The sequence below is a fragment of the Nansenia antarctica genome, assembly GCF_963989245.1.
Source record: "Nansenia antarctica genome assembly, chromosome: 4".
Lineage (NCBI taxonomy): Eukaryota > Metazoa > Chordata > Actinopteri > Argentiniformes > Microstomatidae > Nansenia > Nansenia antarctica.
The window spans coordinates 43,153,576-43,172,412 of NC_137689.1; the positions used below are offsets into that span (position 1 = coordinate 43,153,576).

The 18,837-nt window shown below is 41.9% G+C and overlaps 1 protein-coding gene across 1 annotated transcript in view; it reads right to left on the bottom strand.

The window, feature by feature from the left end:
* fibcd1b (fibrinogen C domain containing 1b) overlaps window positions 1-18,837 on the bottom strand; it is a gene marked incomplete at both ends in the record, with an annotated part of 168,050 nt that overhangs the window by 98,692 nt on the left and 50,521 nt on the right. Inside the window, one exon of the mRNA XM_080530399.1 lies at window positions 9,882-10,367. Within this exon, the coding sequence (XP_080386525.1) occupies window positions 9,882-10,367 (486 nt within the window). The remainder of the gene's footprint in view (window positions 1-9,881; window positions 10,368-18,837) is intronic.

Here is an 18,837-nt window from a genome sequence, read left to right on the forward strand (position 1 = left end):
TTCAATGTATGCCCAACGGCTATTCCATTTCGTAGACATTTTGCTAATTTCCCTAACAAGAGGATTCATTTTTTCCACTACAGCCATAGGGGATAACGTAGCCAACATTCCACGATGTTCACTAATATCTTTTAACAGCTTCGTGGAATTCGACCCCATTCTACTTGCTCAATATGCTGACAATATTCTATATTAGATAAGGTGTACGCTTCTTACAACCCACCTTCCTATTGTCTTGTTTGCTAAACAAATGCTAGTCCAATATAACTGTATTAACCGTCCCCACAAAACCCTGCAACTCAGAATAACAGATTTGCCTCTTGTGTATGTCAGTGCAGTATTAACTTAAATCTAATCTCTGTGTAAGTACTTTATACTTAAATGTGTTTCCTAATTGTTTATGAATATGTGTCACTTAATTACTCATTCAATACTAATTACAGTTCTGGTCAACACAATTATTAAATCACAAAGGCTGATCAACACCTAAGTATTCACCGATCCACAAAAACCCTTTTACTGCTCAACTATCAAATATGTACTATTCTGCTATTCCTTAATCAAACACTGTGGAAATGACCTAACTAAAATAAAATATGTAAATTACAAATATTAATTACAACCTGTAAATAAATCGACTTGTTATTTGGAAAAGAATGAATGATTAGTTATTAATTACAACCTGTAAAGAAATCGACTCGTTAAGTGAAAGGAATGAATGATTAGTTAGAATTATTCATTGACACTTCATTGATGCAAACCTGTGAAGTCATTCAGCTATTTATCAAAATATCAAAAAAGGAATGATTATCATTAGATTATCACAAAACAATTGATCAAAGTTTTGTGAAACAGATAATGAATGATCTGAATAATTAATTCAACCAATTAGTAATTAATTAAATTAATTAAAGTAATTTAATATAGAACAATCATTTAAAAACATCAATCTATGAGTGATCTCTACAGATCTCTCGTCAACATTCTATGCAAGCAGGCAGGGCCGTTTTATTGGGGTCTGTGACCCTGCTGTGATTCTGCTCAGGGAAAGCAGCCTTGTCTAGGCTCACGCACAAATTGCCTCATATGCTTTGAATCTAACCTAAAGTCACAATCTATCTTTACTTTTAACAAACTATGACAAATATCTTTAAACTACTTTAAATCCCCCGATGATCAATTCACTATCTTTCTATCTTTGAATCACTACAATCTATGTAATGCAACAATCACACGCAACGTGTCTGTATGTTTGAACAACAGGAGAAGAAGGAGGAGAGGGAGGGGCTAGTCTCTGTCCTTTTCCTCCGTGGACTCCCAGATCAATCTTTACAACATAACATTGCTTTTCCACAATAATGCCATCTTCCACGACACAACAACTTCACGATTATCTTTCAATCCAGTTAGACTATTATTTATCTCATCCAAATATTCTACAATGCAGTCTCTTCACAGAGATATCTAGGCTTCTTTGTGTCCGCGTGTCTGCGCGCGTGCCCGAGCGTGCGTGTTATCGCTCCGTTTACACAGGACAACACAAATGGCGTCTACACTCCGCCGACAGTACACTGCAAATGGCCGCCCACACAATGGCGTCCCTTCAAACAGACAAAAGAGCCTCACATGTTCTCCACTGCTACAACACAAAACAGACTACCCAGTCCACCCACACTCCAACACATAAACACAACCTCACCGAATTTTACACAGACACACACGATATTCCAATACCGTACAACCAAATCACATACCTTACCATCAAACACTATATTTTACAAAAAACGGGCTTCAAAGTCCGGCTCTCACCACCCACCCATCAAAGATTATGAAAAGTTTATTTCTATTCCAACAAGATTACCGTTACACAGATTCTTTTGACTATAACTTATCTGAGATTTACAGTCTATTTTAAACACACCAATCGACTAGAGAGAGATCTCTGCAGAAAATCTACCTTCTTCGTTAGATTGAAGTTTGCAAAATACTGTAAATTAAGCTATATTATCTCCGTTGCTTGCTCGCCATTACTGTCGTGTATTCTTATTGGTTATGAATCAAAGAACAGTTAGTTTAAGACAATTTAATCAGACAGATATATACATTACATGCGTTCCCCATGGACTTCGGCTAGAAAGAGAACGCTCTCTCCCTCTGTCCCAGTTTCGTTCCAGAGGGGAGGGGCCAGCGTGTATGTGTCTTTGCCCAACCCCCAGGTCTCTGATAGCTGGTCCAGGGGCCATCTGTTAATGATCAGTGTGTGTGTGTGTGTGTGTGTGTTTAAAATATACTACATATTCATACATAGATCATACATACTACAGAAATATACGACATGAGCATGTGAGGAAGATAGAGAGAATAATGACACTTTTGATATTGTTTTTGATCACTAATGATTAGATTTAGATTAGATTACATTTTGTCTACTTCCTCCTTGCTGGTCTCTGCAGCCTAGAATAGGACACACCCACTGACGACGTGACTGTTCTACGTTTTGGTTCGCGCTTGAGAACCACTATTTTTTGGTGCCCGCTGCGAACCAACTTTTCAGGTTCCGAACCAATTGAGCTTCGGTCTGAACGCGCCGGCCGGTTCCAGACTTGGTTCGCGAACGCGAACCGGCACGGTTCTTTGCCGGTGTGAAAGCCCTATCAGTGTACTAGAACCACGCTACGTGTTACCGACACGCAAACAGTTGAGTGAAGTGATAGTCCCAGACATGTCCGCGCAGGTGAAACGTGACATCGCAACTTCACTTCAGCCAGCAGAGAGAGTTGCCATAACGTGTGCCAGCTGGACATCCAGAGCAATGGACTGGTACCTGACAATCACTTGCCACTTAACCCTTGTGTGGTGTTCGGGTCAACCGGACCCGTTTTACATTTTTACTAGGTGAGAAATGGTACAAGAATACATTTGATCAATATGAAACTCCATGGCCTTGGCTTTATTTCTATGAAAAACATGTAAAAGTTTCTTTTTATTTTTTTTACACATCCTACAATACCCCAACACATTTATGTCCTTCATAAGATCTTCGGGTCATTTAGGCCCGGATGCACAGAGACACACAGAAACATACACACACTCACACTGACACTCACTCACTCACACACCTCTGCTCTAGCTTTCCCGTGCCAAGAAGCCGTCTGCTCTCGCACTTTTTACCCTTTGAAGTGCAACATTGTAAACATTTTTACATTTTCTTGCACTGTACAGAACGTATGCAGCAACTGCAAAAAGTACATTTGAGGTACACACACTGTCACATTCTGTGCTTCATGTGTTGTGTAGACAGGCATACCCATGCACACACAATTGTAGCCAGTGGTATTTCAGAATTATTTGGGATTTTTCAGACATAATACTGTATTTCGACAGTGACAGTGAAAACAGTGTACATTCCGTTCGTGTTTTGTGATTCAGCATTTGCAGACATTTTTGTATTTCATAGCTATTGGCAAAAACAATATTAGTTTGGTTCTTTCATTTCTATTCTTGTTCATCGCCTGTATTTTCTTTACAGCTTTGATTATAATTTGATAAATGTGAAATTCAATTGAGAATATAAATTCAAAATAATAAACAGCAATGAAAACATTGTTTCATTAACATTTTTCCTAGTTAAGTATGATTTATGACACCCAGGTCTTTATTATAGTGGATTTTGCATTTTCCCTCGATTTTCAAAGTTAGGGGCATCATGTGCGTAAAAACGCTTCTACTCATCATGCTGTCGTTCGGCCCCACCTATTCCCAGGGGTCTGACACTTTGTGGGTTGTTACTAAGCATCCTCTGCTCCAGCCTCCCCAAAGGGCAGCCCCCTAGATCCACCAGAACAAAAGATATGCACTTTTGAATGTGTACACAGTACCTATTGTGCATTATTGGGTACAGTACCTGTTTGTGCCCACAGGAGGCGCCCTTTAATATTATGGGCTATTTTGGGGCTTTCTTGCGCCCTGAGTATACCCCCTTGTATGGGTCACCCTTGGGACTAGGAGCACCGTGTCAAGACAAGTGCTTTTAAAACCCCAATGATGTCCCGGGTCAACTGGACCCGAACACTACGAAAGGGTCCAAAAAGTGAACATCACACAAGGGTTAATCAGCGAGGCTTGTTTCGGATCCGCTTTTCCATGTTTCACATCAGGGTGATGCCTCAATAAGTGGTTCCGTAGATTTGTGGTGTTTCCACTAACTTATTGTTACTGTATACTACAGTATTTTAATAATCATTGATTTTCCAATTATATTTATTCCTGAATAAAATCTTCCAATCTCCAAAAAGTGGTAAAGCAGTAATGAAGGGCTTTAGTTTCATGGACATTATGGTTTACAATGTGTTTTTTTGTTCCCCAAAATACCCTCATCTATTGCACTATTTTCGTTTGAGTTTTGCACATTTTTATTTTGTATATATATATTATGCAAATAAGCTATTTGAGACAGTCCTGAGGGATATGTGATGTCTTGTTTACCGATAGGCTATGTTTGTAGCCCCTTTATTTACACTGGCTGCAGTAAAGCATGTTAAAAAGCACTTTTTGTAGTGTCTGATTTAGTAAAATGTTGGTCAAGGATGTTCATTTATGTTCCAATAAGAAGTACATTCATGTAACTGCTTTGGAGTCAATTCTTAATGTAAACATTGATATGTTTAACAATGCTACATGTTATAGGGTTCCTTGAACCATTTATAGCATTAGTTCTGAGAATCTCTTCATATTCAAGGAAAATTGATATTGTAACTAAATCGAATCGGAATCGAATCGAATCGGGAGCTGTGAATCGGAATCGAATCGTTTTGGGAAATCAGTGGCGATACCCAGCCCTAATACATACATACATACATACATACTTTCATACATACATACATACATACATACACACACATACATACATACATACATACATACATACATACATACATACATACATACATAAATACACACACACACACACATACATACATACATACACACATACATAAATACATACATACATACACATACATACATACTTTCATACATACATACATACATACATACATACTTTCATACATACATAGATACATACGTACATACATGCTTTTATACATACATACATACATACATACATACTTTCATACATACATACATACACATACATACATACATACATACATATATACACACCCACACACACACACACACACACACACACACACACACACACACACACACACACACACACACACACACACACACACACACACACACACAGTGGAGGCTCCTCCATAGAGGTGGAGGAGGCCTGGCCTCCCCAATAATTTGAGAGAAGAGAGAGAGATTTAAAAAAGCAATAATTATATTTATGTTATTTATTTATTTATTTAACATATTATATTATATTAATATTATTTCCGTTTTGTTCATAAATCTGAATTGTTCCATGGCTAAAACCCAATATTGCAATTGTAAAGCACCTACAGGCCAGAATCCCTATCCGTTTCTATTGAAGGAGGCCAGGCCTCCTGTCGCAAAGGCCAGGCCTCCTGTCGGAAAGTGGTTTCTCATAGAAGTCAATGTAATGCAATTTTTTTCATGGCAATATGTGATTGGCCAAATCACTGAAAATGGGTGGGCACAGGAGGCCTGGCCTCACCATGCATTGAGTCCAGGGCTGAAAGATTGACATTTTGTTCGTCCAATCACATGAAGCCATTTTGAGAATTCGCCAGTCACTTCAGTGCAGGACACACTAGAACACCCATGGCTATTATCCCTGAAAATAATAGCTCATTTGGCCAAATACTTTTGCTTAAAATGACCTCGGAAGTCGGCGAGATTATGGCGCGATTTATACATCGAATAGGTAGACAACATTTAGGATTTATTGAACAGTTTTATTTTTAATATTAATAATTAATAATTGTATGTAGTATGTTGTGGTGAATTTTGTGAGCCTGAGCAGAAGGGACAATAGCTGCTGCAGGCGGACCATGACCCATTGTGCAGGTAACTTATTACATATGTTGTTTGAGTTCTATGTTTTGGTGCATTTTGTAAGAGTCCACTCGTGGTGTTGCTAGCATTCGCGAGCTAGGGCATGGCTAGTCAGTAACGTCATGTTGCATTCCACATGTAGTACCTTTTTCCACCACACGCGTGTATGAGTGCTGTTCTGCAGGATAAATATTAGAAATGGATGAAGTATTGTTCTGAATTGTATGTTGTGTGTCTGATTGACATAGTGTTTGAGTGCTTTTGACATGTCATTGATTGTATGTAGTATGTTGTGGTGAATGTTGTGAGCCTGAGCAGAAGGGACAATAGCTGCTGCAGGCGGACCAGAGATTCATGCCAATTGTTTTGTTTATTTGATGACCCATTGTGCAGGCAATAAAAGCTGCTTCATCCACCATCCTGAGAGTGTCCCAATCCCTTCAGTACCGCCAAACACAAATTAATAATTTTTAACAAAGACAGATAAGAAGAACAGGGAACATTCCATCGCGAGTGAAGCGAGCAAGCGGGAAAAAAATGGCCTCCTCAATTCTGGAAGTCACCAGCCTCCACTGCACACACACACACACACACACACACACACACACACACACACACACACACACACACACACACACACACACACACACACACACACACATACATACATACATACATACATACATACCAGTGGCGTAGCGGACGGGCCCGCAAGCGACGCACCGCGGGGGGGCCCCAGCCACTAGGGGGCCCCCTAACATTGGATCCACTTTTTTTATTTTTTTATTTTTTTTTAATAATTTAAAAATATATAAAACAAAGAAAATAAGTGGCCCTTCATTGTGTCAACCTTAATTTTAATATATAGGCCTATATTAAAAAATATATACATGGTTAGCCGTATCCAATAGCAACATGACTTTGACGTCACACGTAGGCAGCGAGACACAAGGAAAATGAGCAAGCGAAAATACAATACAAAGTACAATAAGCATTCTTTAGGTGGTGATAGATTCTCTATTCGGACATTATAGCCGCTATATGTGGGACTGTCGGTCCGATATTGTAAAAAAATCCAATAAAAAATGTATGTTTACGGAAGTACATGTCTCAAGTATTATCTCGGCGGTTAGTCGAGTGAAAGAAAAACAACATACAGATGATAATTCACACAATATAATACCACGAAAGCGTACAGCACTAAACAATAACATTTATTTGGGCAGCATCATACTCAAACTCAGGCAGAAAGGCAGGGTCCGGCCAGGTTCACAGTCACAGGCTGTCAGTGCATCATACAGGTACATAATTCAGCATGGTTAGGCTATATATAGCTGTTTCTTTTTCTATTCTACTATTCTATTCTACTTCTGCTGTCTGCGTCTCCCTGGGTATTCCTAGACCAGATGGCAAACAGTAAAGAAATGCCACAATATACCAGGACTTAAGAAACGAGATGTCCAACAAAGGATTAGACTAACCCTGGCCAATTTTACGCAACAAGTAGACTCTGATGCAGCGGAGACAGGGTTGCCAGATTGGCTGGTTTTTGGTGGATTTAGAAGTTTTTAGATTGATTAGGTTGGAAATTCTCAATCCCATCTGGCAACCCTTAGCGGAGAGTCTACAGATTATGTTTACAGATATCACACTGCTGTGCACACCACACTTTGTTAAAATAAATAAAGCTTGTACTATTCTACTTATAATACATTCTACTGATATAGTGTAGTCTACCATTTGGTTTTAGTTATAGGCTATTGCTCTCACTTGTTTGTACCTTTTGCTAAGTCAAGCATTTAGAATGTAGAGTGCATATTGCGAAATTTCGCAACGTCAATAACGCATCGGCCTCTAAAAAACGCACTTTTTTTTTTTTTTTTTTTTTACTCCGTTGCGAAAGGGCCCCCGCCGCCACCTTGCGGGGGAGCCCCGGGATTTTGCGCTACGCCACTGATACATACATACATACATACATACATACATACATACATACATACATACATACATACATACATAGATACACACACATACATACTTGAGACGCTTCTTCTCAACTGTGAAGAACTTGGAGGAGAAGCCCTTGTTGGCAGCACGGAGGTCAGAGGTTTCTTGTAGTTGGTCACCAGGTTTGCACACATATCAGGAGGGATTCTGGTCCACTCCTCTTTGCAGATCCTCTCCAAATCCTTAAGGTTTGGAGGCTGTCGCTTGGCAACTGGAAGCTTCAGCTCCCTCCACAGATGTTCTATGGGATTAAGGTCCGGAGACTGACTAGGCCACTCCATGACCTTAATGCGCTTCTTCTTCAGCCACTCCTTTGTTGCGTTGGCCGTATGTTTTGGGTCATTGTCGTGCTGGAAGACCCATCCACGACTCATTTTCAGTGTTCACAATAAAATACTTATTTCCCCCACTGTACATACATAGTATGTAACATATCTAAGATCTGCATGTTTAGCACATCACAACATGCTGATAGAACATGAACATGCTAAAAACATGTAACCATAATATGATCCCACAGTCCGTGCTTTTGAACGTCCTAAAACGTAAACAAGACGTGTATCACCAACCCTCATCCAGTACAAAGCAGGACGAAAGACGATACTGTGAATCGCGTATCGAAAACAAGCTCACGAGTTCGCTGACAAATTTGTATTTATTGATCCTAAAACTGCTGTTTGTTATATTGAGTGGGCACTTCAACACTTACTTTTTCGTAACATAGGAAAACACAAAAAATAAATAAAACCGCTTGCCAACGTTACTCCTTCTTTCAACAGCCCCTGTCACATTCATGAAGAGAATATGGCATAACACGAAAGACATTATACTCCATTATCCCGTAATATGACTCTAAATCTAAAAGTACACATTCTCTTGGCCTCGCAGAGTCTCTGTTTGGTAATGGCTATTTAATGTATCATCTCCTAAAAGATCAACTGTAATTGTGTGTAGATTATGTTGACATAGAGAAACTCTATTCCAGAGCTTGAGGTATCTGTGTGTGTGTGTGTGTGTGTGTGTGTGTCTCCCTCACAGGTGCAAGCGATGATAATAGGTCTCCTACCCCGTTGGGTGTGTGAGGGAGAGGTGAGTTCCTGTCAATCATCACTCTGCCACAGTCTTGACCCTGTCATACAGCCTGCTAGTTAACCAGCCAGGGGCCGCACACACACACGCACACACACACACACGCACGCACACACACGCACACACACACACGCACACACACACACACACGCACACACACACACACGCACACACACACACACATGCACACACGCACGCACACACACACACATGCACACAATGTGTGTATGAGTATGTTTCTGTGTGTACGAGTGTGTATCAGTGTGTTTCGGTGTGTACGAGTGTGTATCAGTGTGTTTCGGTGTGTTTCGGCATGTGTGTACGGGTGTGTGGTGTGTGCGGTACGGCGTCTCACCTGTATGAGCCTGCCCTGCTCCTGTAGTGTATGGTGGTGTGTGTAGTGTGTGGTGGTGTGTGTAGTGTGTGGTGGTGTGTGTAGTGTGTGGTGGTGTGTGTAGTGTGTGGTGGTGTGTGCAGTGTGTGGTGGTGTGTGTAGTGTGTGGTGGTGTGTGTAATGTGTAGTAGTGTGTGTGTAGTGTGTGGTGGTGTGTGTAGTGTGTGGTGGTGTGTGTAGTGTGTGTGGTGTGTGTAGTAGTGTGTGTAGTCTCACCTGTATGAGCCTGCCCTGCTCCTGTAGTGTGTGTAGTGTGTGGTGGTGTGTGTGGTGTGTGTGGTGTGTGTAGTGTGTGTAGTAGTGTGTGTAGTATCACCTGTATGAGCCTGCCCTGCTCCTGTAGTGTGTGTGGTGGTGTGTGTAGTGTGTAGGTGGTGTGTGTAGTAGTGTGTAGTCTCACCTGTATGAGCCTGCCCTGCTCCGTCTGCAGAGTGTTCAGGTCCTGACCCAGGCTGCCCTGGCCGCGGCGCAGCGACTCGTAGTCCATCTTCAGCTGCCCCGCGTGGGCCGACAGCTTGGCCACCTCCTCGGCCAGGCTGACCAGCAGGGCGCGGTCCTGGCCCTTGACCGCCTTCAGGTCCGAGTCGTGGTCGGTCAGCTGGTGGAGCAGGGACGTCTGCACGCCCTCCAGGCGCACGAAGTTGCCGTTGTAGTCGGGGCAGTTGGGGTCGACGAAGATGTTGACGCGCGAGCCGTCGCCCCGCTCCACCGTCACCAGCGCGTTGGCCTCGTCCTGGTTGGTGGAGATGTGGGGCGGCCCGTCGGACATGGGGGGCGGGGGGGCCTGGTAGTGGTTCATGAAGAGGATGGTGCCGGTGACGGTGACGGCCAGCAGGACCGCGACGAAGAGCAGGATGGTGCACAGGAGGTAACTGCAGCTCATCCTCTGGAGGGAGGGGAGGGGGGGGGGAGGGGAGGGAGGGGGGGAGGGAGGAGGGGAGGGAGGGAAGGGAGGGAAGGGGAGGGAGGGGGGTAGGAGGGGAGGGAGGGAAGGGAGGGAGGGGAGGGAGGGAAGGGAGGGAAGGGGGGAGGGTGGGAGGGAGAGAGGGAGGGAGAGAGGGAGGGAGACAGAGAGAGAGAGAGAGACAGAAGAAAGAAGAGGAACGTCAAAACAACATACAGTACCAACCAGAATATTATTGGATTACGATAATGATTGACGGTCGGGGTGATTGGCGTTGTTCGAAGCTTCTTTGGAAGCGTCACGAGTTTCCCCAAGCTCTCACCAGGGTAGCAACCTCCTATGGAAATGGTATCCCTTCTGTGGGGATTTCTCCATCCTTCATCCATTATTCTATCAGCGTCGATAAGCGTCGCGTCGATAAGCGTCACGTCGGAACACGCGGTCTCCCGCCATATGCCGGGTTAAACGAGACATGCTGTCTGATGCTCTTGAACATATGTCGCTTTCGCTCCTTTCTAAAGGAGAACTCGAAGCCTCCCAGTTTATGACACCTCTAGGGAAGAGGCACAGCAGGGAGCCCGCTTCCATTTTCTTCTTCCACTTCAGAGAGAGAGGGAGAAAGAGATAGTCATAAGAGAAGGAGAGAGAGAGAGAGAGAGAGAGGGAGGGAGAGAGAGAGGGAGAGGGAGAAGGAGAGAGACAGAGAGAGAGAGAGAGAGAGGGCAGAGGTAGAGAGAGAGGGCAGAGAGAGAGAGACAGAGAGAGAGACAGAGAGAGAGAAAGACAGAGAGGGAGAGAGAGAGAGAGAAAGAGAGAGAGAGAGACAGAGAGAAAGAGAGAGAGACAGCACTTTTTGATGGTGCCACGGTACAGTATCATTAACCACACAATAAAACATAAACTGCTTTTTTTACAACCCTTTGCAATATTGCCACTCAGGGACACGTGACTACCTCATACCATCTGTGAAGATGAGAGAGCAATATGTCCTACCTAGGCATGATTAACGACTCGTACCTCTCCTCATATCCACCTCCACATGAATCTGCCTTGATTGCACTTATTTCCCGGTGGATGATCCACTCTCCCTAGGAGAGTGTGTGAGTGGGTACAAGTGACTGAGTGTGTACCTGTTTGTGTCCGAGCATCTGTGTCGTCATGTGTGTGTGTGCGTGTGTGTGTATGTGTGTGTGTGTGTGCGCGTGTGTGTATGTGTGCGTGTGCGTGTGCGTGTGCGTGTGCGTGTGTGTGCGTGTGCGTGTGCGTGTGTGTGTGTGTTCATGTGAGTTAGCATGGTTGATCTCTTTATGTATGTGTGCACCGTCTAATTAATATGTAAATTGGCTCTACAAGCACAGTGAACCATGCTAATGGACAGCTAATGGGCTGCTGTATGATTGAGTTTTATGACCATATTGGTCTCCGGAAAAATCAAGTGTGTTTTCCAGGAAGCACTTCTAGTCCTGTGTTTATTCATAGTCTCTGGGCAGAGATGAGGAGCAGGGAGAGGCGAGAGCTGTGATTTGATTTGATTTATTAGGATCCCCATTAGCTGATGAAAAGCACTTCCTGGGGTCCACACAAAACTTATACAAGAAATCATCATAGAAACATATAACAGAAGAACAAAGACATCAACATAACATCACAGAGCATACAACAAAGGAGAAAACTAAAGACATCGACATACATAACAACAAATAAGAGAAAGAAGTAAGTAGCCTTGAGAACCCCAAAAAAAAAAAAAGTGTGTATGATGTGTTGTTTCACTTGATTTGACTGATTTTACTCACTGATTTTATTCTGGGTTTTTGAGTTATAATGTGTTCCATTCAACCATAGCTCTACTATACATCACTGCATGTTATTTTGGAATTTGTTTTGGTTTTTGGAATTGTGTAGTTACCACTGGTGCCATGTGTGGTGGGGTGTGTGTGTGTGCATCAGAGCAAACAGACAGGAGTTTTCAGAATATTAATATTTTTTTTACAAATGAAAGAAGTGATGCTTTTAACCTCTCATCAACTTTTAGCCAGAAGAGTTGGTCATGCACGATGTTTATATTTGTTCTCATTGTGCACTGCAGGGCAAGCCAAGATGCTCTCTTCTGAACCCGTTGTAGTTTCCCTAGATTTGTTTAGTGGACCAGACCACCAGGCAGTAATGTAGTTGTGATAATACCAGCGTCTGTAGTACCTGACCAGACCACCAGGCAGTAATGTAGTTGTGATAATACCAGCGTCTGTAGTACCTGACCAGACCACCAGGCAGTAATCTAGTTGTGATAATACCAGGGTCTGTAGTACCTGACCAGACCACCAGGCAGTAATGTAGTTGTGATAATACCAGCGTCTGTAGTACCTGACCAGACCACAAGGCAGTAATGTAGTTGTGATAATACCAGCGTCTGTAGTACCTGACCAGACCACCAGGCAGTAATGTAGTTGTGATAATACCAGCGTCTGCAGGACATGTTTGGTCAGATGTGGTGTTAAAAAAGAAGAGCATCTCTTGACTACAGATATGCTTCTTCCCATATTTTGCACAAGTGAGTCTATGTCAAGAAGCTGTGTTTCCTGTATAGTTGGGGGCCTTAGGGATATTTTCGTGCAAATTTGTGCAAAAGCACCAAATTTGGCCCAGATGTAGCTCAGAGTATGCTCTAATTATTTAGCCAGGGCGCTTGAGCCAACGACCACTGGGGTCGCCATGGCGGCCAAAATCAAATAGCAATATGGCCGCTCTCCGAAAAAGGTTTTGGCTATAAGTTTTTAACCAAATGAATTAGAAATGCAAGCCTGGTGTCTATTTTATGTTTTTTGACTATTAGAAACACATTGGAATGCTTATATTTATGATTGGGTGTGTCTGGACCCCTAATTTGCATATTTCCAAGATGCCAACTACCCGAAAGTGAGTTTTATCATATAGTTGGGGGCCTTAGGGCTATATGAGGCTATGTTCATGCAAATGTGTGCAAAAGCACCAAATTTGGCCCAGATGTAGCTCAGAGTATGCTCTAATGATTTAGCCTGGACGCTCGAGCCAGCGACCACTGGGGTCTCCATGGCGGCCAAATCAATATGGCTGCCCTCCGAAAAAGGTTTTGGCTATAACTTTTGAACCAAATTAGCTTCAAATAAAAACGTGGTGACTTATTTATGTTTCTTGGCCATTAGAAACCGATTGGAATGCTTATATTTATAATTGGGTGTGTCTGGACCTCTAATTTGCATATTTCCAAGATGGTATCTCCCCGGAAATGTGTTTTAAATAGTTTTTTTAGTACTTGCTCAATAGCAGCATTGTTTATTGCCAGTGGTTTATTTCTTAATGAGTGTTTTGATCAAAATACAATGCTCTTAGTCTTAGATATGTTCAGGACATGTTTGTTCTCAGCGATCCAGTTAAATACTATCTGATGAGAGTGTGCGTGTGTATGTGTGTGTGTGTGTGTGTGTGTGTGTATATGCATGCATACGTGTGAGAACACATACAGTATGATGTACACACACTGACACACACAGTCACACACTGACCCACACAGACACACACTGACACACACTGACACACACTGACACACACATGGTGGAGACATAACAGTGCCGGAAAGTATTCAGACCCCTTCACTTTTTCCACATTTTGTTGTTATAGATTCAAATTTTTTAAATATTTAATAAACAAATAATTTGCCATCAATCCGCCCACACAATACATCCGAATGACAAAGCGAAAACCCGTTTTTTGTTTTCTGTAAATTTATCTTCATCACTTTCACACGTTTTCTGAAAGCATGGTTCATTCTCTTATCTCTAAACACAAATCCCCTCCAAAAAATGGAAAACACTATGATCAGCGGAAAACAATACTATGATAAGATTATCAGTAGGCCTTTTGCATTTTCAGTGTTACACTACATACGTAGTCTGTTATAAACTGTTATGTTTTTATACTCAAATATAATACAAGAATAGAATTGTTTTATTTATTCTGAAATACTAGATATCTCAGCAAACACAGTTGGATTTGTAAAAAGTTCTTCAGACGGAACAAACAAAACGTAAAGAAAAATAAATGACTCTGCATCCTGACTTTGTTCCTGTCTGGTCACAGGACCTCATCAACATCACAGGCAATGTTCTCCCTGGCCAAGCAGTGAGGGAGGTATCGCCTGGCATGACGCATCCAGCCCTGATATGCTTCAGCAGCTATATCACCATGCCTCCTCCAGTGCTCGTAGAAGGGGTAGGAGGGGTAGGAGGGGTCTGCGCTCATGGGGCCTGCGTTCATAGACCTTCCGACGCCAAGCTGAAAAAACCTCCTCAATAGGGTTGAGAAATGGAGAATATGGTGGCAGATGAAGAACAGAAAAAGGTGGGTGGTCGATAAACCAGCTGCAGACCAGAGCAGCCCGGTGGAAACAAACGTTGTTCCAGATGACAACGTACCTGGAGTTCTCTGGGTTGTTTATCTGCTGGGCTGGGGTGAGGATATTGTGAGGATACTGTGAGGATATTGTGAGGATATTGTGTTGTGTGTCCAGAAAAGTGATGAGATGGGCACTATTGAATGGTGATGGAGGACGGCTTGGTGATTTATAGCTGCGCACATGGTGATGTTCCCCCCTCGCTGGCCAGGAACTTCTACAATATCATGCTGGCCAATGAGGTTTGGTCATTGTGTCTTAAGTTCCGATGTTAGTGTATAAGCGATTGAGAAAAACTGTAAAATGTAAATACAAAAATACCTCATGTAGTATATAAGTATTCAGACCCTTTGCTATGACACTATAACATTTGCTAAAATGCCCCCCCAAAAAACAATAAGAATAATAATTGAACTGAATTTAAATTGAGTCCATCTTAATGCAAGGTTAATAGTACATGTAATTTTGGAATTCATATCTTTGTTTTTAAGGTCTCTGATTTGCATTAGGAATCAATTACACACTGTGTAGATTAGGATGTCAATACCAACTCTTTCAAAATGTCATTATTTTCTCTTGACTCTCTTGAAAGTCTGTCTTGACTCCCCAGTCACAGTCCCAAAACACAGTTTTTTTTGCATATTACGAAAGTTGAAGTGTTGAAGGGCCCACTCAATATAACAAACAACAGTTTTAGGATCACTAAATACCTAGCAATCTAGCAATTTAAGAGTGCGCTTAGGAGCATTTTCCAGTGGTTCCGGCGGCGTATGGTAGTTGTTATTTGGACCAAGAAACCAATCAAAGTGACGAAGGGGCAGGATAAAAACAAATGTCACAACAAGATGGCGGCTACTTCACTGGAAATGAGGATATCTTCAACTACATTATCTGAAATAAATATACACTATTTTGTATGAACAAAAAAAAAAACGTTATCTTACTAGCAAGCTACTCTGTTACTAGCATAGAAATTGTGTTCGCAAAGTTCACGTTCACAAGAAGGGGAGTATGAGAGACTCTGAAGACTCTGACGACAGCATTTCAGGCATGGATCTTGGTATGTGTAAAAGTTGTGCATAAGACTCATGTTCTGAAGTGTAATCGATTTTAGAAAAGGTAAATGCATTTGTAATGAATGGTATTGTTGTGTGGAATATAATGGTTCATATGATATAATGATTCGTTCATCTACAACATTCATATTCAGCAGCTTGATGTATGGATACTATATGCTGGAGAAAATTGTTGATTTGTAGATTTGCTGTAGAATAATACTGTGCAGTGTTTCCCCTAGGATTGCTGCCTTGGGGGGGTGGCATGGACCGAGGCATGGACCCCCCCCCCCCCTTCAGGGGGTAAAACCCTGCGACATACCAGCGTCATGTCCAGGGTTAGGGTTAGGGTTAGGGTTAGGGTTACGCTCACGCCTCACGCTACAGAAACAGGAGATAGGCTCCTGCCCTATGGGCCATTAGGATCGAGAACCATCGGTTCACAAGGCTACTTATGTGGTCTTGACTACCTGTCCACTTTCTCACCTGGTTCTTGCTCTCTCCCTCTTCTCTCCCTCTCTATCCTTCTCTCTCCCTCTTTTGCTGTCAACCAAAAGGCAAACATAACAACCAGAGTATTTATATGAGGTATACATTGATCCATATCAATTTATAACATAATTATATGGAACTCTCTCCCTCAACCACTCAGAGACTCACCCTCACTCCTCACTTTTAAATCCCACCTCAAAACCTACCTGTTCTCCCATGCCTACAGCCTCCCCTACCCCTAGCCATCTCCCCCATTCTCTCACCTGTCCATATATTAAAAACAGACATTTCCAATGCTTCAATCCACTGTCCATGTACTGTAAATATGTCATTATGGTATTACCATGAGTAACATAATAAAGTGCACCCAGTTAGCTCTTTAGCTGGCAAGTGTGCAAGCAGACTAGCTCATCTCATCACCTCTGAGCTAGCTAGCTAGTGTGCTAGTTCTTTGACACTATTCACACCACAGAACTATTAATCAGACACTTTCTAGTCACAATAATAATTACCAATTTGAAGCAACTTGCTCTGTCAGAACACTCAGCAATTATATTTGCTAACATTTCAACTTACTTACTTTCATCTGCAGACATCCCACCCTGCAAAAACTCTCTTGCGTCGCACACACTCGCTCACACTTGCGCAAAATCTTTTATTATTCTCCAGCGCTGGCACAGCGCGAAGCGAAGTAGGTCTGGTTATGTGAGACTACTGGCAGACTAATGTTACCAATGAGCCCATGGGCTTGCCACAAAACGTGGATATTTTAGCCTGCTTGTCAGATGTTTGGGGTCTATGTCCGTAATAATTCCTCTTTCTTGGGCAGGCAATTGCAAGGGAAACACTGCTGTGGGTTGAAATGATTTCACTATCCTACTTCTTTCTGTGCAGTATGTGTATACAGGATGACTTCATCAAGTACAGTACACTATGTTCATGAGAGCCTATGTGAGTGGAAAGCATGCAAGCCTACACTATTGAAGTGTCTACACCTCTGACCTGAAATTTGTGTTCCAGAATGATGAGGTGAGAGTTTCTGAGAGATGAGACCTTGATGTGAGTCACCAGCACTTCAGGTATTTGTCATTGTCATTGTATAAGCAATTCTATTTTATGAACATAGTAGTATTTTGTAAAAATGGTGGGTTGGTAGGCAGTCATTTGAAATGTACTGTTCTTGCTTCTATTTTATTTCAGCTTTGATGCCCAGAGACCTGGCGTGGTTGGTGCCACTGAACATTGTGATGCAGAACCAATCGAGTTTCAGCTGCTGGGCAACGCTGATATCCATCACCCCATAGATGGTCTTCCTGTGGAAGCCCCACCTGGACTGGACATGGCCAGGCAGAATGATCTATTTGAGAAGATCCGAATCAGAATTCTGTTCTGATGAGGCACAAAACACCACCTGCCCTCCACCAAAGTCCTATTAGATGCATTATGGACTGTAATGATGAATGCATACACACGGACACAACGTTATTATTTTTGACTAGTCTATTATTGTATTATACTCAATTGTATCTTGCCTTATTGTTTCCTTTTATAAATATTGCCATTTAGTTTTCTCTTGCTGCTGCAATGTCGGCCGGAACTGAAGCCTTAAGAATTGTACTGGCACATGTGTAAGAAAAAATCATGAATCTTGAATAAAAAGATTACATTTAGTAATTTAAACATGTTTGTTTCCTGAGGTTTAGCTGACAGGTAGTGTAATCCCAGCTAGCAGGGAATGTTCCCACAACATTGGCTAACATTCCCTACAAGTTCTGCTAATGTTTTAAAGAAAACATTTTCATCTAATGTTCAAAGAGCATTTTAAGGATGTTTACCATTTCAAATAATGTTCCTATAACGTTAAATGTTAACAAAGTAAGAACGTTTTAGGTGCAACATTCTGAGGATGTTTTGGGGACATTGTTTAGCTAACAGATTATAGAATGTTATTTTAATGTTCCAACAATGTTACACGATAACAAAGGAAGGACATTTTCAAAGCAACATGTTTTCAGGATGTTATTGATGCCTCAGATCACAAAACGTTTTTTCTAGAATGTTCCTGTAATGTGATATGTAAACAAAGGAAGAACGTTTTACCTGCAACATTCCAAGGATGTTTTGGGGACATTGTTTAGGTAACAGATTATAGAATGTTCTTTTATAAAATGTTCCCACAATGTTACACGATAACAAAGGAAGGACATTTTCAAAGCAACATTTGGATAATGTTTTCAGGATGTTATTGATGCCTCAGATCACAAAACGTTTTTTCTAGAATGTTCCTGTAATGTGATATGTAAACAAAGGAAGCCCATAATATTAAAGGGCGCCTCCTGTGGGCACAAACAGGTACTGTACCCAATAATGCACAATTGGTACTGTGTACACATTCAAAAGTGCATATCTTTTGTTCTGGTGGATCTAGGGGGGCTGCCCTTTGGAGAGGCTGGAGCAGAGGATGCTTAGTAACAAAGTG